General features: G+C 46.1%; 1 protein-coding gene across 6 annotated transcripts in view; it reads left to right on the plus strand.

Annotated features, from left to right (window-relative positions):
• Nucleotides 1–23,655, plus strand: part of IRAG1 (inositol 1,4,5-triphosphate receptor associated 1) — a 124,302-nt gene that overhangs the window by 69,914 nt on the left and 30,733 nt on the right. For 3 of the 6 annotated variants that reach the window (XM_055423371.2, XM_055423374.2, XM_088843083.1), the window contains 8 exons: nt 662–739; nt 1,443–1,495; nt 1,698–1,745; nt 2,922–3,539; nt 5,375–5,453; nt 12,871–12,994; nt 21,140–21,170; nt 23,513–23,653. In XM_055423371.2, the coding sequence (XP_055279346.2) occupies nt 662–739; nt 1,443–1,495; nt 1,698–1,745; nt 2,922–3,539; nt 5,375–5,453; nt 12,871–12,994; nt 21,140–21,170; nt 23,513–23,653 (1,172 nt within the window). The remainder of the gene's footprint in view (nt 1–661; nt 740–1,442; nt 1,496–1,697; nt 1,746–2,921; nt 3,540–5,374; nt 5,454–12,870; nt 12,995–21,139; nt 21,171–23,512; nt 23,654–23,655) is intronic. The other 3 variants (XM_055423372.2, XM_088843084.1, XM_055423373.2) reach the window with 2 other exon arrangements.

The following is a 23,655-nucleotide window of genomic DNA, read 5'->3' on the forward strand; positions in this document are numbered from 1 at the left end:
GCAAGTCAGGTCTGTGTGGCATCTCACCATCCCCAGGAGTCCTTGTTCTATGGGCATCTCCTCTGCGAAGGTCAGGAGAAGCCGGCACTGGGATCCCTCTCCTTGACCTCCAGCTGGAGACCCTAGGAAAGATCCTAGCTACTAAGGGGAAGGGAATGTGGTCTTTGGTGCTTTTATGAAATTTCTGGATTAGAAGGTTTTCCTGGACCCTGAAATCCTCCTGTTAACCCTTTGGCTAAAGTCACTCTTTTTTCTTGAGCAAAAATTTGGGGCAGTTAGACAAGTCTGAATGTACTTAGGAGACAAGGGGTGCAATTAAAATCAGGGCCATCCTGGCAAGTCTAAGAGGCACAGCCTTTGGAGCTATACCTGCCAAGCGATGCCAGGTCCTCTGTTTCTAGAAGGTACTTTGGGTTGAGGCCAGGAGTGAGGAGTAAGATCCAAATTGCCATCCGTCACCCCTAAGTGACCTCAGTGCCCCCTCTGTTGGGGCAGGGAGGGATTAGGCTGTGGCAGAAGCCTTATATAGAGTCTAGAATCAGCCTGTGAGCCCGACGAGGCAGACCCAGTCCCTAAGGTTGAGATATAACCTGAAAGGATGTCTTTGTCAGATGAAGTCCTGAACCTTCACAAATGCTGGCCAATTTGTGTGTCTCCACAGCTATTTCCCCAAACCTCAGCCCCGGAGCTTCTCCTGCGTCCTCTCAGAGCAACTCCCTCACCGTCCCCACGCCGCCCGGTGAGGCCCAGTCCCCTGACATCGCCTGCCCTGGCTCCTCCTGCTGGGTGGCGGCTCAGTCCCGCCCCAGGGCTCCCATCCTGCGGACTTCTCACTCAGGACCCTCTCTTGGCCCCTTCCCCCTGGGGCCTGGCTAGGCAGCCTCAGAGGAGGAAGATGTATTTGCTTTCAGGGCTTCGAGCTAGTGTGGGGAGGTGGGCCTGGCCCAGGGTGAGGATGGGAGCAAGTAGTGGGAGCGAGCTTTGACTGGGGCCCCTTGTCCAGAGAGGCCTCGGAGAGAGGTGACCTCAGAGCTTACTGCAAAGGCCTCTGCTTGGGCCACAATTTGTGTTTTGACTGTTTCCCTTCATGAGACTGTGTTCAGAGCCATAACCGCAACTCAGCCAGGGAAGGAGTGAGGTGCCCAGGAGAGCAGCTTGCCCTGGTTGGAGCTGCAGGGCAAGCTCAGGCTTGGGCCAGGCAACCTGGGTTCAGAGCCCAGTGCTGACTCTCTTGGCTGTGTGGCCTTGCTCTCCCTCTGCCCCAGCCTGCTTATGCGGTTTCTATGATGATTAGATGAGGGCTTCCTGTGGAGCAGCATTATGAGGGGTATTCAACAAACACTGGCTCTAGGCCTGAGGGACCTAAGGGAGGACCTTCTGGGGAGGACAGCTGAGAATCTGGGGGCGCTGGGTGTCACTCACCAGCATCTGGACTCTTTTAGGTTTGGATGTGTGCAGTGGCCCACCGTCCCCTCTGCCCGGAGCACCACCACAGGTAATGGGGCTGCCGTGGGGTTTCTATGCCAGCTAGTCTCTTCTCTTACCCCTTAACTCCTGAGAGGCCCCCCATGACCCACGGGGGGTGGGGCTGCTGGGCGGGGGAGGCATCGACACCACTGTAGAGTCTCCTTGAGAGTGTTTCAAGAGGAGATAGGGCCTCTTCACATGGCTGGCTGACTCGTGTTTACTTTCTCCAGCAGAAGGGGGATGAGGCCGAAGTCCCTTCACCTCACCTTGGCGAGTCTGTGAGTTTGAGCTCTGCCCAACTGGGATGATTTGAGTGTGGGAGACACGGTGTCCCAGAAGGCTAGGCCCGGGGCAGCCTGCCAGTGGGTGTGCGTGAGTGGAAGGTCCAGGCTGAGGAAGCTAGAAGTTTCCCCTGCCCTGCGTTGACTAGAATTCTGAGGAGGAGGAGGTGAGGAGGTGAGGTTTAGTGGGAACGACCTCCATGGCCGTCCTGCTCATAGCCCTAGACCCCCAGCCAGGCTGCTGCCAGAGACCCGGGGGACCTCCGGACCCAACAAAAGCCAGGCAAATCTGCTGCTCCAGTCAGCTTGCATGGAAATTGCAGGGAAGCTCCAGCCCCTAGTTGGGGCTCTTCTTGGGGGTCACCTGGAAAACTTTCTCTTGGCTGATGAGCAAAAGAAGAGTCCCACACCTGCTCAGAGTCAACTGCTCACGGTGGCGTCAACGGCAGCACAGAATATAATCTCATCTATTGATAGGACTGGGTCTGGGAGAGAGTCCTCTGTTAGAGTGTCAGCACACACACAGGACAGCCACACAAATACCCACACAGACCCACAAGCACCTCACAAAGCAGGTCTCCCTGGGAAAGGAAAGAATATAGAATCTTAGAACTTCTGAACAGGAAAATATCAGCTTTGCAAGAATCATCTCATTCAGTGATCTGTCACCTCTTTTGGATCATAGAACTCTGAGAAATTGTTGAAAGCTGTGGATTCTCTTCCCAGAAAAATACATACAGCCCACGAACAACACATATACATTTGCATATAATTTCAGGGAGTTTACAAACCTGATGGGAAATCCAAGGCCCTAAGAGTTAAGGGCCTTGCCAGGCAGAGTCCGGGCTAGAATCTGGGGCAGCTGAGTCAAAGCCAGAACTTGTGACTGCCCCCATGCTGTCCTTCGTTCCACTGTCCTCTGCAGCTCCTAGCCCTCAAGAAGTTCTTGGCAGGTTTTGAATGGCAGGTCCACTTTTCCAGTCTGTTTTATAAACCTCATGCTTGTTTGTAGGTTCCCTTTACTGGCTCAGATGTGACTTTGCAGTCCTCCCTTTCCACCTAGCCCACCCCCTTAGCAGGGTCTGTGGGGTAGAGACCCCACAGCAGAAGTGAACTCACCATTCTTCTCTCCAACCTGCCTCCGGGGTCCCAAATTTACCTTGTCTTTTTCAGAATGTCCTCAAAGGGCTAGCTGACCGGAAGCAGAATGACCAGAGAAAACTGTCTCAGGGCAGGCTGACTCCCCGCTCTCCCACAGTTGAGAAGTCCAAAGAAATTACAATAGAACAAAAGGAAAACTTCGATCCCCTCCAGCGCCCGGAGGCCATACCCAAGGGCCCCGCTTCTGGCCCAGGAAGTGGTGGGAAGATGGCCCTTAACAGCCCCCAGCCTGGCCCCGTGGAGAGCGAGCTGGGAAAGCCGCTGGCAAAGACAGCCAAGGAGGGCAACCCTCTGCCCAGAGGTCCATCCCAGGGCTCTGGGGGGGCGGCTCCCCAGGCCCCCCAGGGGAAGAGTACATTTGGAGAGCCCACAGGGTCCAAGGTTGGCTCCAAAGCTGAGCTGTGGCCCCCAACATCCCGGCCGCCCCTGCTGCGGGGAGTGTCCTGGGACAGTGGCCCCGAAGAACCCGGCCCCCGGCTGCAGAAAGTGCTTGCCAAGCTGCCGCTGGCTGAGGAAGAGAAGCGTTTTACAGGCAAAGCTGGCAGCAAGCTGGCCAAGGCGCCTGGACTCAAAGACTTTCAGATACAAGTGCAGCCTGTGAGGATGCAGAAACTGACCAAGCTTCGTGAGGTGGGTTTCTGGGGCCTCCTGGGGTGGGCTGGGCATGCAAGTCCCCACCCTGGGCTGAGGACCACTGGACTGAGCTGGGGTGGCTCTGGCCCAGACGTGGGCCTTGTAGAGCCCTAAATGTCCCCACCCTGAGAAGCCAGGCCCGCTGGGCTGTGCACTCTGCATAAATATCATCTTTGAGGGCTTTTACTCGCTCACTCAGGTGAGGTCAGTTGGGAAGTAGCTGCCACACAAAGCCACATTTTGAGGGGAAAGTGGGTGTATGGAGGGGTACATGGGTCCTCAGTGCTGGGCTGTGCTTCCCCGCTCCAGCCAGAGCTGATGCCTTATGAGCAAGAAGCCTTTGATGGAGCGCCCTGTCACCTTGGACAGACAAGGATGGGATGGCTTTTCTTTCTGTCATGCCCCCAAGCTTTCCTCCCTGTTGCTTGTTAACAAAGGACCTCAAATCCATCATTCCCAGCCAGGAAGGGCTACTCCCTCTTGGTGAATTTCTTCCAATATCCGTGATGTCCCCAGCTTTCACTGGCCATCAAACCAGACACAACTGTCTGTCATGAGGCTGCCACGCTGAGCAGGGAATGACTGAGGGGCATCCAGAGATGGGGGAGAGAGAGCCCCGGATGTGAGGAAGAAAAGAGGTTACTAAAAGAAATCCTTACCTGAGCCCTCCTTCCCCAGAGGCCCAAGGCAGCCAGGACTCCGCAGGGTGGAGTGACACCCAGGAAGCCAAATGGTCAGGCATTCATTTGCCTTCTTGGGCTTCTGGGCGTCAGAGGGCAGGCCCAGGCAACAGGCCACCCCCAGACCCCTGCATGTTTCTCTCTGCAGCAAAGTAGAAAGAATCTGGAAGCCCCATTTCACTAACCACTGCCCTGCATCTGACCTCATCCCCAGCCCCTCACCGCTACCCCAAGCCAGGGTCCTGAGAGCTACTTGGTTGTGGGTGGCTGGCTGGCTAAAGAAACAGGTAAACGGCCCTGGCCTGTGACTTCCATTTGGGCCAGAGCTCCCTCTGCTGGCCTGTTCCTCTCCTTCATCCAGGAGGCAAACTGCCCAAGTGGCCTCTGCTACAGGGACACTGAAAACACTCTTAGAAAGCACAAGTCCTAGGTCCAAGGAGCCCTGTCCGGCAATTCCTCTTGGGGGCGCTGGTCTTGGACTTGGTACAAGTATGAGGCTTCCTGTGCCACATACCTGGAGTCAGCAGCCTGATCTCTCCCCAGCTCCACTGGTGAGGCCCCCAGCAGCAGGGGCTGCTGGCTTGCTGCCTTGGGGTGGCAATCTGCAGTCCTCATTGGTCTAGAGAGTTTAACATCTCAAGAGGTGCCATCACAGGCCACTGAGGAGCTGGGGGCAGGAGAGGACACAAGTCCCGGAAGTGGGCACTTATGCCCAAGAACAACAAGGCAGGAGGCTCCAGCCAGCTCAGAGCACAGCCATGAGATCACAGAGATTGTTTCCATCTTTGGCAGCTCCATACACACCCAGGGGACCTTCCTTCCCCAGAGCCCCGGGCTCTGCTTCTGTTTGTCCTCCAGCCTTCAGCCACTGTGTGGCTGGCGGCTCTCTCGCCCAAGGCTCATAGGCCTATTTTAAAAGGCAGCCACACCAAGGACAATTCCTGACTCAGGGAATAGGGTGCTGAAGCTGGGGTTTCTAGCACCTCTATGGGCCGGGAGAGAAGCAGTCTTCCTACTGTCCCTCACGTGTTGTGACTGTCCATGTTCCTAGTGTCTGCTCTGTGAGACTGAGCAGTCACAGAGCCTTAGAACCAAGGGAGGAGTCCAGCCTGAGGTCACCATCTGAAATGTCGTCTTTCTTTCCCCAAAAAGGAGCACATCCTGCTGAGAAATCAGAACTTAGTGGGGCTCAAGCTTCCAGAACTTAGTGAAGCGGCTGAGCAGGAAAAAGGTAGGTGGGATTGAAGAGACACTCTCCTCAGGCTAGGGCTGGATTCCTTTTCTCCAGATCAAAGAAGCTGAACGTGTAAACACTGCACTTCCTGTCAGGGCCTTTGTCCGCCCCGGTGGCAAGTGTGGGCTGGACACAGAGCAGGCCCTTGCTAAATATTTGCAGATGGATGAATGAATGACTCAGATGGTGTTTCCTGCTCACTCAGAGAACCTCTAAACTTGCCTCCTTCCAACCAGCCCATGTTCCAGATCCTGCCAGTCCTCCCTGAGTCTCATTAGCACCTAGTGAGTCTGGAAGGGTGACCCAGGCCTGAACTTCTGATGCTTCCTTTTCCTTTTCCTCTCACACCCAGGATGTCACCCACTAGAACAGTTCCTCTTTTTGAGACAGCAGAGTCATCGCTTGCTTTCTAATCTACAGTCACCACAGAGTCCAGACCCCAGCCCCTTCTTCCTAAGGATTGCAAGGCCCCACCCACCCTCTTGCCAGACTTATCTTCAGAAAGGAAGACTTGGGGGGAGGTCTTGCCTCCCCTCCACCCCAAGCTCCCTGTCCTGACTTACCTCTCTGGATGGCTGGTGCTCATTCAGTCATTCTCAGCACAGAAGCCTTCTGCTTAAGGATCGCTATGTGTTCATGTCCATGGTGCCACCAGCCATGCTGGAAGCCCCCAGTCTGACATAGGGGTTTCCCAGGTGGCGGTAGTGGTAAAGAACCTGCATGCCAGTACAGGAGATGTAAGAGACATGGATTCAATCCCTGGGTCAGGAAGATCCCCTGGGGAAGGGCATGGCAACGCACTCCAGTATTCTTGTCTGCGAAATCTCTTGGACAGAGGAGCCTGGCAGGTTACAGTCCAGAGGGTTGCAAAGAGTCAGACACAACTGAAGTGACTTAGCACACAGTCTGACATATAATAACACCTACCTATTCAGCATTGACAAGAAGATTCACAGAAGTAAAATATCCAGTAATTTTTTAAAGAACTAATTTTTTTTTAATTAATAATCTTTAGATGAGATCTTCGGAAAAAATATGATATAATCTCTACTTTTAATTTCTAACTTCTTTATTAAAGCAGGTCTAAAACCCTAGGAAAAGATTTATCTTAAAATTTTACCCACAACCCCCAAAATTCATAAAAAGCAACAACTTTTTATTCTCTCCAGTGTATATGTGTTAGTCACTCAGTCATGTCCAACTCTTTGCGACTCCGTGGACTAAAGCCCACCAGACTACTTTGTCCGTGGGATTCTCCAGGCAACAATACTGGAGTGGGTAGCCATTCCCTTCTCCAGGGGATCTTCCTGACCCAGGGATCAAACTCAGGTCTCCTACATTGCAGTTGGATTCTTTACCATCTGAGCCACCAGGGAAGCCCAATTATTTCTCCTTAATTGGGGTAGTAAATATGTTTTCTAGCAGTTTATATATAGTTATATCTGTATTTATGTTACTAATGCTTTGGGTTTTGTTTTATTTAATAAGATACATGTATCTAAAGATTTAAGATTCTGTTATCTCAAAGATTGGGCTTCCCAGGTGACTCAGTGGTAAAGAAACTCCCTGCCCAGGAGGGGATGCAGATTCGATGCCTAGGTCGGGAAGATCCCCTGGAGGAGGGCATGGCAACCCACTCCAGTATTCTCGCCTGGAGAATCCTATGGACAGAGGAGCCTGGAGGGCTACAGTCCATGGGGTCACAAAGACACCAGACACTGTTAAGTGGTATTTGGCCATGAAGTCCAATCTCCTGAATTCTTGTCTAGTTGCTCTTTCTATTAATTTTCACCAAATCTTTAAAATATAATGAATACTCTTTTAAAAAAAAAAAAAGCAACAAGAGGGGAGAAGTAACTGACTATATACTTAGAACATATTATAAGGCAGTAGTAATTAAAGTGGTACAGTACTTATCAGAATAAAACAGAATCAGGGGCCCAGAACCAGTCTTTGATATACGTCTAAAAAGGATGCAGTGTATGATTATCTGAGCCACAAAGTAACAAGAAATATAAACACTTTAAAAATATAATTGAGGTACTGTTGCCATTGTCTGTTTAGTCACTAACTGACGTCCAACTGTTTGTGACCCCATGGACTGTAGCCCACCAGGCTCCTCTGTCCATGAAATTTCCCAGGCAATAATATTGGAGTGGGTTATCATTCCCTTCTCCAGGGGATCTTCCTGACCCAGAGACTGAACACACCTTCCTGCATTGGCAGGTGGATTCTTTACCACTGAGCCACCAGGGAAGGAAGTCCCTCGAAAGAGAGCTTGGATGGTTATACATTCTGGATCTCTCTTTTCCCCAGATCTTTATAAATGCTACACTGTATTCAGTGTTGCCAAGAAGCCTAAGACCAGCTTATTTACAGCACCTCTCAATCCTCACCTTTCCCTGTAGGTGGCTTACTCTTTCTATGAGGGTAGTTGGAGAAAATATATAGATACAGATCTATATAAGATGTATCTACATACACAGAAAGAATAAGATATATATATATACGTGTATTTTTTTCTGTAGTGGTGTGCTTTTTCAGTCTGCAAATTTGGCTTTTCTCTTCATGGAGGAAATTTTTCTTCTCTCATGTCTTTGACTCTGTTCTTTGTTCCTTTTGTTTTTCCCCTGCTTCAGAGCCACCATAATCTGGAAATTTCTCATCAGTGTCTCCACTGTAGGTCCATTATTCTACCTCTCAACACTTTAATCTTTCTTTCCTTTCTTATTCCTTGTGCTCATCTCAGTTTCCTCCACTAACTCAACTTGAGGCTTTGTTTTTATTTCTTCATATTTCCAACATATTGGTTCAGTTCAGTTCAGTCGCTAAGTCGTGTCCGACTCTTTGTGACCCTATGAATCACAGCACACCAGGCCTCCCTGTCCATCACCAACTCCCGGAGTTCACTCAAACTCATGTCCACAGAGTCGGTGATGCCATCCAGCCATCTCATTCTCTGTCATCCCCTTCTCCTCCTGCCCCCAATCCCTCCCAGCATCAGACTCTTTTCCAGTGAGTCAACTCGTCGCATGAGGTGGCCAAAGTATTGGAGTTTCAGCTTTAGCATCAGTCCTTCCAATGAACACCCAGGATTGATTTCCTTTAGAATGGACTGGTTGGATCTCCTTGCAGTCCGAGGGACTCTCAAGAGTCTTCTCCAACACCACAGTTCAAAAGCATCAATTCTTCAGCGATCAGCTTTCTTCACAGTCCAACTCTCACATCCATTCATGACCACGGGAAAAACCATAGCCTTGACTAGACGGACCTTTGTTGGCAAAGTAATGTCTCTGCTTTTTAATATGCTATCTAGGTTGGTCATAACTTTCCTTCCAAGGAGTAAGCATCTTTTAATTTCGTGGCTGCAATCAGCATCTGCAGTGATTTTGGAGCCCAAAAAAATAAAGTCTGACACTGTTTCCACTGTTTTTCCATCTATTTCCCATGAAGTGATGGGACCAGATGCCATGATCTTTGTTTTCTGACTGTTGAGCTTCAAGCCAACCTTTTCACTCTCCTCTTTCACCTTCATCAAGAGGCTTTTTAGTCCTCTTCACTTTCTGCCATAAGGGTGATGTCATCTGCATATCTGAGGTTATTGATATTTCTCCCAGCAATCTTGATTCCAGCTGGTGCTTCTTCCAGCCCAGCATTCCTCATGATGTACTCTGCATATAAGTTAAATAAGCAGGGTGACAATATACAGTTTTGATGTACTCCTTTTCCTATTTGGAACCAGTCTGTTGTTCCATGTCCAGTTCTAACTGTTGCTTCCTGACCTGCATACAGGTTTCTCAAGAGGCAGGTCAGGTGGTCTTGTATTCCCATCTCTTTCAGAATGTTCCACAGTTCATTGTGATCCACACAGTCAAAGGCTTTGGCATAGTCAATGAAGCAGAAATAGATGTTTTTCTGGAACTCTTGCTTTCTCCGTGATCCAGAGGATGTTGGCAATTTGATCTCTGGTTCCTCTGCCTTTTCTAATACCTGCTTGAACAATATTTTTAGGATTTTTTGCTTTGTTTTATTATTTTTGGTCTTCAGTTTGTTTTCTTAGATTATAATCTTCTTCCATTTTATGCCGTCCTCTGATTTTACCTCTGATTCTTTTTTTCATTGTGGGGGGTGGTTCTAATTTCTCCTTGAGTCAAAGCACTAGTGGCATACACTTTAGACAAAAATGCATTTTTGACATGTTTCTTGCATCTCTGTTTCCATCCTGACATCTGTGTCCTGCATGCTTCCTTTCTTCTTTCCTTTACACCTTCCTCCCTACTTTCCTTCCTCTTTTGACTATTTTTGTGTAGTTGCCGTGAGATTCGTTTTCATTTATTTTTGATAAGAACATTTCTACTTGAAGTTTCTCTTGACCTAGATATATTGTGTAGATCAACTTTCATTGGCTTCTTTCTACCTTTTCTGAGCTCTCTGTCCTCCTGGCAGCGCTTCGTTGAGGGCTGGGTATTTTGTGTCTGCTTGGTCACTGCCTGGAGAATGGGGAAAAGAGGAAGTTCAGATGGAGCTGTGGGTAGTGGTGGTTGTGGGTTGGTTTCTGCTTTTTCTATAACTTTGTTCGTACCATAGCACTTGAATTTATTACACCAAAGTGGGGGTATATCTTATTCCCTTGGGTGGGCAGTAGTAAGGCATGGATTATTTCACTAGTTCAGGGTAGAATTATAGGGACAATCTGCCCAGGTGTTTGTTTTCCACACTTGACCCATCCATTGCCAGCAGCCACTCTCACTCTTCTGCCAGAGAAAGGAAGAAAAAGACAGACAAAATTCAAAGAGTTTGGCCACTCGGCTGTTTCTCAGAAGTGCAGGATGGGTGGGTCAGTTTTCAGCTGGGTTTTCCGTGTGTCTTCTGCCACTCACTGCATCAGAGGGACTTGTTTGATTTATTTTCTCATGGATCTTCCTTTCTGGTAAATCCCTTTGTGTTGTTTGAGATCATCAGCTCTGGTAGAATACCATGCTGTCATTCTGCTTTTCCTTTCTTCTCCTCTCCTGCTCAGTATGAAAAGCAAACAGCCGCACAGGCAATTCTTCATCTTGTTGAAGTGTTGTTTGGTGGGGTGGAGATCTTTCTACTCCAGAAAAACTTTCTGAATGCCTCTGCATCTGCCCACTCAGCCCTTGGCCCTGTTCTCTTCTGGCTCTATAGTCACAAAAGTGACTACAAAAGTTTATCACAACTTTACCATTACCTCTGATATCTTCCTCTCAGGACTGATTCTTTGAGGGAGGAAGAAAGGGTTAACAAGGTTAGGAGCTCTACATTTATTTCCAGGAAATTTTTTTCTCTGACCATTATTTCTAGAGTATTATCTTTTCCCGTATTTGAGAGTTGTGATATATTTTTAGTTGACTTTAAAATTTTTTGTTGGCATTGTTGTCAATTTGGTTGCAGTCAGAAGGGTGGCTGGTTTTGAGAGCCACTAGTTCTAGGATCACCATTTTAAAAAATGATATTTACTTATTTATTTGGCTGTGCCAGTTCTTAGTTGCAGCGTGCAGGATCTTTGATCTTCACTGTGGCATGTGAGATCTTTAGTTGATGCGTGTGGGGTCTCTTTCCCTGACCAGGGATCGAAACTGGGACCCCTGCATTGGAAACCCAGAGTCTTAGCCACTGGACCACCAGGGAAATCCCATGGGATCACTCTTAAGAGAGCCATTTTAATGGGTGGGGTTCTACCTAGGGGACTTTTCCAGGCAAAACCCCCCTCTTATGACTTCCCTATGATTATTAGATCTTGTATAGTTCTGTCAACCCTACAGATTTCTCAGGAGCCCACTTCTTCGTTATCTCTCTGCTGGATGCAGTGGGGATACATAAAGGCAGAGTGAGGCCAAAGGCACCACAAGGTTTGCCATCAGTCACGTGAAAATGTCAGAGAGCAGTAAGTGTCAGGGCAGAACTCAAGAGGTGACAGGTAGCTAAGAGAACTAGCTACCTGATATGAGTAGAATCCCATATCCCAAGAAGGATTGCTGCCCTGGCTTTGATAGATGGTTCTGCAGACTCTGTTGGATGCCTTGAGGACCAGGAACATCATCAACACTGTTCAGTTGTTGGAAAGATCTAAGTATGTAAACATTCTTCACCTAGAGCCAAAGTATACCTAGTTATCTCACCACGTGATCTCACTTGAGGAGGCTTCTAATTCATGACTCCAATCTTAGCTCCATTTAGATGGCTACCACAACCTTGCCCATAGTCCTGATCTCAGGCCTTGACTATAGTTCTGGAAATCTGCTGGTCCCAAATCCATGAAAGATGGTAAAAGATGGATAATTATAAAGTCCTGCAATGGAAAGTAAGCTTTGTATGAGACATAGATATTTGGTTTAGCTCAAGTAAATGAGATTTGAGACTTTTAATTCGAAGTGTGCTATGAGCCCGTAGGGCACAGCAAGTCTTTGCCAAATGAATAACCGAGGTCAATGCAAAGGACATTGCCAACACGCTCCAGAGAGAAGAGTTTGATGGAGCACATCGGAGCCTCTGGGTAGCAACAGCCAGAATGCGGGGCATGGGATGTATCTAGAGGCCACGCTGAACAGTTGGGGAGATGGAGAAAGGAAGCTTTGGAGCTGTCTGGGAACACGAGAAAAGTCTGTGGGAAAGAGAACACTTGGCTTGTTATTTCTGCCTTCAGAGCACAGACCAAGGAAAGGTTTAGGAGATATTTGGAAAAAACAAAAAAAAAGCTTTTTATTGGTCCTGAGGCAACTCAGGAAAACTCAGGACAACTAACTCAGAGGCAACTATTTCAGAGAGCCACAAAAGATCAAAGATCTAATGACCTTAGCTCTACTCTGGAAAAACCCTGTTTCTACTCCTATCTGTGGAAATATGGAAGCAAATGCTTATTTCTAAGTGGGACACAGATGATGGAATTCATTTGAGGAAGATTAGTTGGGCAGCCGGCCTCCTGAGAAGCCTGCCAAAGAGAGGGGACTTTTCTAAACGTTATAGCCAAAGAACCAGCCAGCTTCCAATTGCCAAAAACCAATCTCAGACCCCAGACAAATGAGACTGCTTGGTCCTGTGGGGAGAAGTGGCAAGAACAGAGAACTTAGAGGAGATAGAACTGTTTGTAGTTCATGCCATTTACCAGTTCTATGACCAAAGTGTTTGTTTGGATATACCCAAATGAACTTTTTGGCCAACACAATATTAATCTTGCTGAGTCTTGGTTTACCCACCTGTAAAATGGGATGATTAAAGTCTAGCTCATTGAGTTATTGTGAGGATAAAATAACAATTATGAAGCCCCTGGCATATAACCAGGTTCTAATAAATGTAAAAGTTCTTCCTTACCCTCTGAAGCAAACTGCCAAGAATATTACTGTGATTTTAAACAGACATTTTATAAGTTAAATACTTTTTTCTGTTTTTCCAGGACACCCTTCTGAACTCTCCTCAGCTATTGAGGAAGAAGAGTCAAAGGGCGGGCTGGATGTCATGCCCAATATTTCTGATGTGCTGCTTCGCAAACTGCGGGTCCACAAGTCCCTCCCTGGAAGGTAAAATCGGGGCATGGGCTGCACAAGAGCCCACACGGGGTGGCCCCTGTGTTCGATTCTGGGTGGAACACAAGAGCACCAGACTTGAGTTTTGACCCCAGAAAGGTCAAAGTCCGATAGTCCAAGCAGGGCGAATGCACCCAAAACAAAAAGAATAATAAAGGGCTAGATGAGGTGGTTCCAACCTCAGAGAGCAGGTAAGGTTCAGAAGTGAACATTCTTTTTGTGATGCAAACAATGCCATCGAGAAAGTGAAGAGACAACCCACAGAATAGGAGGAAATATTTGCAAAGCGTGTATATGATAAGGGGCTTGTTTCTATAATATATAAAGAACTTATAATTCAATAACACAACATTTGTTAAATTTTAAAAATAATTTTAAATTTTTATTGAAATATAGTTGTGCAATATTATATAAGTTACAGATATACAATATAATGACTCACAATTTAAAAAGGTTGTACTCCATTTATAGTCATCATAAAATACTGACTATATTCCCTGTTTTTGTACAATATCTTTACAGCCTTTTTTTTCTTTTACTATAATTTGTACCTCTTAATCCCTATTCCTATATTGCCCTTCTTCCTCCCTCTTTCCCTCTCCCCACTAGTAACCTATATCTGTAATTCTGTTTCTTTTTTGTTATATTTAATAGCTTGCTGTATTTTTTCAGATTCCACATAAGTGAGGTCATACATTTGTCTTTCTCTTTCTGACTTATTTTACCTAGCATAATGCCATATTTGTTGCTTCAAATAACAAAATTTCGATTTCGTTTTTTATGCCTGAGTAGTATTGACAACTAATATCTTTAAGTGGACAAAGGATTTAAATAGACATTTCTTCAAAGAATATGTATGAACACATGAAAGTACGCTCAGCATCATCCGTCATTCAGTTCAGTCACTTAGTAGTGTCTGACTCTTTGTGATCCCATGGACTGCATCTCACCAGGCTTCCCTGTCCATCACTAACTCCCAGAGCTTGCTTAAACTCATGTCCATTGAGTCAATGATGCCATCCAACCATCGCATCCTCTGTCGTCCCCCTCTCCTCCTGCCCTCAATCTTTCCCAGCTTCAGGGTCTTTTCAAATGAGTCAGCTCTTCACATCAGGTAACCAAAATATTGGACCTTTAGCATCAATCCTTCCAATGAATATTCAGGACTGATTTCCTTTAGGATGGAGTGGTTAGATTTCCTTGCAGTCCAAGGGACTCTTAAGAGTCTTCTCCAACACCACAATTCAAAAACATCAATTCTTCAGCGCTCAGCTTTCTTTATGGTCCAACTCTCACATCCATACATGACTACTGGAAAAACCATAGCCTTGACTAGATGGACCTTTGTTGACAAAGTAATGTCTCTGTTTTTTAATATGCTATCTAGGTTGGTCATAACTTTCCTTCCAAGGAGTACGTGTCTTTTAATTTCATGGCTGCAATCACCATCTGCAGTAATTTTGGAGCCCAAAAAAACAGTCTGACACTGTTTCCACTGTTTCCCCATCTATTTGCCATGAAGTGATAGGGCCAGATGCCGTGATCTTAGTTTTCTGAATGTTGAGTTTTGTTTTTTTTTATTGGAGGCTGATTATTTTACAATATTATATTGGTTGGTTTTGCCATACATTGACATGAATCCGCCCCGGGTGTACATGAGTTCCCCTTCCTGAACCCCCCTCCTATCTCCCTCCTCCCTTTATCCTCCCTCTGGGTCATCCCCCACACCAGCCCTGAGCATCCTGTAACATGCATCGACCCTGAACTGGTGATTCGTTTCACATATGACAACATACATGTTTCAATGCCATTCTCCCAAATCATCCCACCCTCACCCTCTCCCACAGAGTCCCAAAGACTATTCTATACATCTGTGTCTCTTTTGCTGTCTCTTATACAGGGTTATCATTTGCATCTTTCTAAATTCCATTGAATGTTGAGCTTCAAGCCAACCTTTTCACTCTCCTCTTTCACCTTCATCAAGAGGCTTTTTAGTCCTCTTCACTTTCTGCCATAAGGGTGGTGTCATCTGCATATCTGAGGTTATTGATATTTCTCCCGGCAATCTTGATTCCAGCTTGTGCTTCTTCCAGCCCCTCATTTCTCATGATGTACTCTGCATATAAGTTAAATAAGCAGGGTGACAGTATACAGCCTTGACGAACTCCTTTTCCAATTTGGAATCAGTCTGTTGTTCCATGTTCTGGTTCTAACTGTTGCTTCCTGACCTGCATACAGGTTTCTCAGGAGGCAGGTAAGGTGGTCTGGTATTCCCATCTCTTTAAGAATTTTCCACAGTTTGCTGTGATCCACACAGTCAAAGGTTTTAGTATAGTTAATGAAGCAGAGGTAGATAATTTTCTGGAATACTCTTGCTTTTTCTATGATCCAACAGATGTTGGCAATTTGATCTCTGGTTCCTCTGCCTATTCTAAATCCAACTTGAACACCTGATTGGAATTCAATTCAAGTACTGTTGAAGCCTAGCTTGGAGAATTTTGAGCATTACTTTGCTAACATGTAAGATGAGTGTGATTGTGTGGTAGTTTGAACATTGTTTGGCATTGCCTTTCTTTGGGATTGAAATGAAAACTGATCTTTTCCAGTCCTGTGGCCACTGCTGAGTTTTCCAAATTTGCTGGCGTATTGAGTGCAGCACTTTCACACCATCATCTCTGAGGATTTGAAATAGCTGAACTGGAATTCCATCACCTCCACTAGCTTTCTTTGTAGTGATGCTTCCTAAGGCCCACTTGACTTCACTGTCCAGGATGTCTGGTTCTAGGTGAGTGATCACACCATCGTGGTCATAAACACCATCTGGGTCATAAAGATCTTTTTTGTACAGGTCTCCTGTGTATTCTTGCTACCTGTTCTTAATATCTTCTGCTTCCATTAGGTCCAAACTGTTTTTGTCCTTTATTGAGCCCATCTTTGGATGTAATATTCCCTTGGTATCTCTAATTTTCTTGAAGAGATCTCTAGTCTTTCCTATTCTATTGTTTTCCTCTATTCTTTGCATTGATCGCTGAGGAAGGCTTTCTTATCTCTCCTTGCTCTTCTTTGGAACTCTGCATTCAGATGGATATATCTTTCCTTTTCTCCTTTGCCTTTTGCTTCTCTACTCAGCTGTTTGTAAGGCCTCCTCAGACAATGATTTTGCGTTTTTGCACTTCTTGAGGATGGTTTTGATCATCACCTCCTGTACAGTGTTCTGAACCTTTTTCCATAGTTCTTCAGGCACTCTATGTATCAGATCTAATCCCTTGAACCTATTTGCTGCTTCCACTGTATAATTGTAGGGATTTTATTTAGGTCATACCTGAATGGTCTGCTGGTTTTCCCTACTTTCTTCAGTTTAAGTCTGACTTTTGCGATGGAGGAGTTCATGATCTGAGCCACAGTCAGCTCCTGGTCTTGCTTTTGCTGACTGTGGAGAGCTTCTCCATCTTTGGTTACAGAGAATATGATCAGTCTGATTTCGGTGTTGACCATCTGGTGATGTCCATGTGTAGAGTCGTCTCTCGTGTTGTTGGAAGAGGGTGTTTGCTATGATCAGGTGAAACTCTAACAGCCTTTGCCTCGCTTCATTTTGTGCCCCAAGGCCAAACTTTCCTGTTATTCCAGGTACCTCTTGACTTCCTACTTTTGCATTTCAGTCCCCTATGATAAAAAGGACATCTTTTTCTGGTGTTAGTTCTAGAAGGTCTTGTAGGTGTTCACAGAACCTTTCAACTTCAGTTCCTTCAGCGTTAGTGGTTGGGGCTTAGACTTGGATCACTGTGATCTTGAAAGGTTTGCCATGGAAACGAACAGAGATCATTCTGTTGTTTTTGAGATTGCACCCGAGTACTGCATTTCGGACTCTTCTGTTGACCATGATGGCTACTTCATTTCTTCCAAGGGATTCTTGCCCACGGTAGTAGATATAATGATTTTCTGAATTAAATTCACCCATTTCAGTCCATTTTAGTTCACTGATTCCTAAAATATTGATGTTCACTCTTGCCTCACTCATTTTTGACCACTTCCAATTTACCTTGATTCATGGACCTAACATTCCATGTTCCTATGCAATATTGTTCATTACAGCATCTGACTTTACTTCCATCACCAGTCACAACCACAGCTGGGTGGTGTTTTTGCTTTGGCTCAGCCTCTTCATTCTTCTCCACTCTTCTCCAGTAGCATATTGGGCACCTACCCACCTGAGGAGTTCATCTTTCAGTGTCATAACTTTTTGGCATTTCACAATATTAATGGGGTTCTCAAGGCAAGAATACTGAAGTTGTTTGTCATTCCCTTCTCCAGTGGACCATGTCTTGTCAGAACTCTCCACCGTGACCCGTCCATCTTGGGTGGCCCTACATAGTTTCATGGCTCATAGTTTCATTGAGTTAGACAAGGCTGTGATCCAAGTGATCAGTTTGGTTAGTTTTCTATAATTGTAGTTTCCATTCTGTCTGCCCTCTGATGGATAAGGATAAGAGGTTTGTGGAAACTTCCTGATGGTAGGGACTGGCTGTCAGGGAATCCTGGTCCTGCTCTGATGGGCAGGGTCATACTAAGTAAATCTTTAACCCAATTTTCTGTTGATGGGTGAGGGTGGCCTGAGGCCAAACCATGGTAGGGGGTCCTCCTTCAAAAGGACTTATGCCAGGACTGTTGTATTCAGTGCCCCTGACCCCAGAGAAGGCCACTGTCTACCCATGCCTCCACTGGCGACTCCTGGACACTCTTAGGCAAGTCTGGTTCAGTCTCTTGTGGGGTCCCTGGGTCCTGGCATGCACAAGGTTTTGTCTGAGCCCTCCGAGCATCTCTGGAAGGTATGGGCTTTGATTCTAAATGTGATTTTTCCCCTCCTCCCCTTGTTGAGGCTTCTCCTTTGCCCTTGGACGTGGGGTATTTTTTGGGTAGAATCCAACATTGTCCTGTCAATGGTTATTCAGCAGTTGGTTGCAATTTTGGAGTTCCCAGAGAAGATGAGCGCACGTCCGTCTACTCTGCCATCTTTTAGGTGCCTTCCTTTCCTCATCTTTTAGTCATTGCTGCTGCTGCTGCTAAGTCACTTCAGTCGTTAGGGAAACGCAAATTCAAATGGTTTATCATGAATAGTAAATTCATTAAATGAATGATTTATCATTTATCATAAATGGCTAAAATGAGATATAATTTAAAATCTCTAGAATAGTTATAATAGAAAACATGTGCTGTGCTGTGTTTAGTCGCTCAGTTGTGTCCAACTCTTTGTGACCCCATGGACTGCAGACCTCCAGGCCCCTCTGTTCATGGAGGAACTCCAGTATTCAAATACTGGAGTGGGTTGCCATGCCCTCCTCCAGGGGATTTTCCCAACCCAGGAATCAAACCCAGGTCTCCCACATCGCAGGCCAATTCTTTACCGACTGTGCCACCAGGGAAACCCAATAAAGAACATGGGCAGTAGCAAATGTTGGTGAGGATGTGAAGGAATTGAAATTCTCAGTAAAATGGTACAGCCACTTTGAATAACAATTCCTCAAAAAGTTAAGCATACAGTTATCATATGACCCAGCAATTCCACTGTTACACATGTAGCAGAGATGGAAATATGTGCCCACACAAAAACTGGAATGTGAATGTTCAATAATAAGCATTTTTCATAATAGCTAAAAGTGGAAACAAACCAAATGCCTATCAACTAATAAACAGATGAGTAAAATCTGATATATCCACAGAATAGGATACTATTCAGCCATAAAAATGAAGTATTTGTATATGCTACCAGGTGAATGAACCTTGAAAACATTATGGTAAGTGAAAGAAGTCAGTCACGTGTTGTATGACTCCGTTTATATGAGATATCCAGAATAGGGACATCCATAGAGACAAAGTACATTAGTGGTTGTCCAGGGCTCAGGATGGGGGTTGGGAGAGTGACTGCTAATTGGTTCAGAGTTCCTTTTGGGGATGATTAAAAAGTTCTAAGGTTGACTGTAATGATGTTTGTACAATTCTATGAATATACTAAAAACTGCTAGTCACTTCAGTCGTGTCCGACTCTGTGCGACCCCATAGACGGCAGCCCCCGTCCCTGGGATTCTCCAGGCAAGAACACTGGAGTGGGTTGCCATTTCCTTCTCCAGTGCATGAAAGTGAAAAGTGAAAGTGAAGTCACTCAGTCATGTCCAACTCTTAGCGACCCCACGGACTGCAGCCTACCAGGCTCCTCCATCCATGGGATTTTCCAGGCAAGAGTACTGAAGTGGGGTGCCATTGCCTTCTCCAATACTAAAAACTACTGAATTACAAATGTAAGAGAATGAAAAAAAGGGAAGAACAATAAATGCAGAGACCCTGGGGCCACAAGAGATAAGTGTGTTTGAAAAGGAAACAGCCAACATGGCTGAAGAGTGAGAAGGAGAGTCTGGTATGGGACAGTTCACAGAGGCCCTCGATTTTATTCTAAGGCCTCTTAAGGCAGTTTGAATTCTGAGGCACACGATGTCATCCAAACTGGTCTCCTCATACGTCACCACCTTTTTGGAGGGTAATGGCTTTGCCCCCTTGCCTGCCAATGACAGTTCATGAGGTAGAGCTCTCTGCTTTGGGAGCTGGCCTTGTCATGCAGTTTTATTACTTAAACCCCACCTCCCTGTGCCCTCCCTTGTACATTAAAAAAAAAAAAAAGTGTTTTATAGCAAAAAGAAAAGCAGTCAGTGAGTAATCAAGGTTGAAAAATAAGTTTGGTTAATAATTGATGAAAATATGTAATTTTCACATAATGTCCAAACAAAGTCAAGAGTCAAAGGTAAGCTCAATAAGTTTTGATACACCATTTAAGCAAGATGTGCATGCTCTACCTATAGAGTTGAGATTCTTGGCTGGCCCCCAGAGGAAAGGGCCTGATGGATGGGGTTGTGGCAAGAATTGCAAGCATCTAACATCTTTGCACTTGTTTATCTCGTGCTCTGTACTTTGCTGACTAGATGGCCGTGGGGTCTTGTTGTCTCATCCTGACAGGAAGGTTCTCATAGTCCTTTGTCAGGGGTGAGAACCAGCCCCTTGCAGAGACTGCTGACCCCTACCTTTGCTCTCAGGGTCCCTCCACACCCGTCAAAGGGAGGAAGCTGTGTTTCCTGAGAGCCTTATCGATGGCACACTGTGTTGCCAAGTCCTGTGACGCCGGTGGGACTCCTCCTCGTCCTCCCTCCCCAGCACAGGAAAGGGCCCGTTTGTTATTTACGTTGTCCAGGTTTCTGAGCTGTGCTAGCTTTAGCCAACAGCCAGAGTGGTGGCAGAGCGAGCGTGCAGAGTGGAGGGTGCTTGCTGGGGGAACCACGCCCTCTGCATCAGCTGGGACTTTCTCGCCTGATCTGATTCCAGCCATCAGAGGAGGCCCTTGGTAGGGAGAAGAGCTCTGGCCACTCTTTCCTACCATTTATTCTCTGGCTCACATGCACCCTCGTCACAGTCCTCAGGGGCAAGAGAAGGGTCAGGCTTTACAGACCTGAGCAGCCCCGGGAAAATGATAATGGCTGTTGAGATGTACACAACTCATAAATTATATAGCTTGTGTATTCTCTCATTAAGACTTCACAGCACACCTGTTAGTCATACTAATAGTCAACATCTCCTGAGTGCCCACCACGTGTAGACGTCACATGTATATATACAGATGTACACATACATGTATATACATACATATATGCTGTATACGTATATACACACAAACAATTGTGTAGATGTCACATATGTGTGAATATAAACCCACATATATATGCATGTATTGTATATATATATTTACATACATACATGTATTCCTTATAAGACTCCTGCAAGATAGACACTGTTCCCATTTTATAGATGAGCAAACTTAGATTAAATAGCTCATCCAAAGTCACCGTTAGGAAAGGCGCTTGGAGAGTACTGACCCCAGAATCTAATATTTTCCAACTCACTTCCTCTGTAGGAGTCAGTGTTTGGGCAGTATCTCATAGGTTATAGAACTCACGCAAAGTGTACCCTGCATCTTTTCCATCTCGCCAGCCCTGCTTACTCCAATTCCTGGGAACACCTGGTCTGCTGCTTGTTCAAAGGCACCTTTGGGTTTAATTTCATGGGTTGGACAAAGTTCATTTCTGTGTCTTTTTTTCACAGTGCCCCTCCACTCACTGAAAAGGAAGTCGAGGTAAGTAATTCCAGTGCTTTATGAAACTGAGCACTTGGGCATGAGTGGGTTTATTCAAAACATGACCTTCTCCAGCCTCTACTCCTGACATTTTTACACAAACATGGGAACGAGTGACCATGGAGGAAATATAACCAATTGAACCAGCCTTCCCCCAACCCCACCCCAGTTAACGGAAGATTTTAACAACTTTGGTCAGGGATAAGAAGGTAATTGGAAGTCCCACATTTCTTCAAAGATTGTTTTCTTTAAAAGCATGACTTAGGTACACAAAGTCAGCTTGGAGGCTGCAGACTGAATCAAATTTAAAATTATTAAAATAGGGTCAGATTTCATGTTTCAAACTTTGGAAGATGAAGGTGTTTTCCTTCTAAGTGTTTCAGACATAAGGAAGCCAGTTCAGCCATGGTGAGAGACTGTGAGGGCAGCTCTCTCCCCTCGACTGATCCCCCCAGGGCCTCCTCATCTTTGGAGAGATGCTGTCCCAGTGGGGGTGGCAGGAGAGCTGAGAGGCATTTCTGTCTGGTGAAGGGGTAGATGGACAAAGAGAAGGCATCGGAGGTGAGACAGGGAGGACCTCCGACACCAGCAGCAGTTTGTTTCCATGACAATTATGTCGGTGCTGATGGAAGGAAGGGATCAAGAACATAGATGATTCCAGAATCTTTTCACTTCAGGTTAGGAGGATGGAAGGTTTTCAGTCTTATAGCATGGTTTACCCCTGATAACAGGAAAGCGAGCATACCCTTCCTGAGACTCGGTGGCCCACACAAGCAAAGGGACAGACATGTGACATGCTGGCACAGAGAGTAGCAGCTGCCCGGCACACAGACACGGCACGCACGGCCCGCGACACACACGCGTCCATGCTTTCAGCTGACCCGCTCATCAGCTCTGAGAAACGGGTTGAGTAGGAAGCAGAACAGAGGAGGAAACTAAGGGGTTAAATGACTCACCTGAGATCCCAGACCCAGTGCTTAGCAGAACCAACATTTGGATCCTCTTCTTCTGACCGAATTTAGGGCACTTTATATTGCACTGCCTTTAAAGGGGATAGCCTAGGTATAGAGAACAAAACTTTGACTATTACTGATAAACTTGACTGACAGAAAATCAGGGCAGGACAGAAATCCCACCCACTGACGTTGGTGGAGATGGCCATGGGTGGTTTGGTTAACAGTGAGCTCCTGTCCTCAGCATGTACTGACACAATCCGTGGCCAGCACAGTGAAAGGAGCACAGGCTTTGCAATCAGAGAGTCTGAGGCTGAATCCTGTCTCTGCTACTCCCTGTGGCCCATTGAGCCAATTAATGACCTTTCTTGGTCTCCGTCTCTTTACCCATAAAGTGGACACAGCAGTTACTGACACAGAATGTGGTTGAGAGATGAAATGAGCTAAGGTGCATGAAAGTCCTGGCAGTTATGGCGCAGAGCAGACGTTTGATACAGAGAAGATTTCAATGTTGCTCTCATCATCTCATTGAGTAGCTCAGGGTTTTCGGGTCTCCATCTGGAGATATCTACCCACTGTGGACCATGTTACATGAACCTCAGATGTTCAGGCAGAATCAGCTCGCCTGAAGGGTGGAAATCTGCTGCCATTTGATGCAGGCAAGGCAGATGAAGGCCCTTGTTTCCTTCCTGTGTAGAGTCCATCTGTCTGTCTCTCCTCTCCAGCAGTTTCCTACTAGCCCAGGAATTCCATGTGTGATGAACCCCACCTTTCAAAGTTCATTCATGCAGGCTGCATTTTTGGTGTGGAATACTCTTTCCAGAAAGCTTCTCCTAACTGAATCATACCTGGTTTTATTTAATCTCCTGGCAGCTTCTAAAAGCTGCTTTCAATGTAGGATTTGGAATATTCAGGTAAGATGCTGATTGAAATGTGCTTTGGATCAGCAGGCTTACATCTCAAGTGGGGTTTCTTTAAATATGGTAGTTTCATGCGAAACCTCCAAAACTCACGTGCCATAAATCCTAGCATGAATCCAAATTGCTTACACAGTCAGCTATGCTGGCCTGAGTTTATCTAAACCCAAATACAGGATGTTATTTTTTTGACATTTAGGAAAAAGCAAAGTGTTACTACTCTCTTATTGTTTATCAGTAAAATGCGTTTGGTCTTCTGGTCCTGGGAAGGACATAGTACGGACCTCAGTTTGCTATTTCACCATCTTTTGTGTAGTTTGCTCCATGAAGGGAGAGTTTCACTTGTACTTGGCTGCTTTGGGTGGGCTGGTTCCATGAGGTGATGTAAACGCTCATGCAAAAAACTCATCGGCAGCCTTGCTCCCTTCAGTACCTCCTGCTAGCGCTTCTTCCACATTCTTGTTCCCAACAGAACGTGTTTGTACAACTGTCCTTGGCCTTTAGAAATGACAGCTACACCCTGGAATCTAGAATTAACCAGGCAGAAAGGGAACGCAACCTGACAGAGGAAAACACAGAGAAGGAACTGGAAAACTTCAAAGCTTCCATTACGGT

This window comes from Moschus berezovskii, chromosome 14 (assembly GCF_049115385.1).
Source record: "Moschus berezovskii isolate FMDL1 chromosome 14, NW_MosBer_1.0, whole genome shotgun sequence".
Lineage (NCBI taxonomy): Eukaryota > Metazoa > Chordata > Mammalia > Artiodactyla > Moschidae > Moschus > Moschus berezovskii.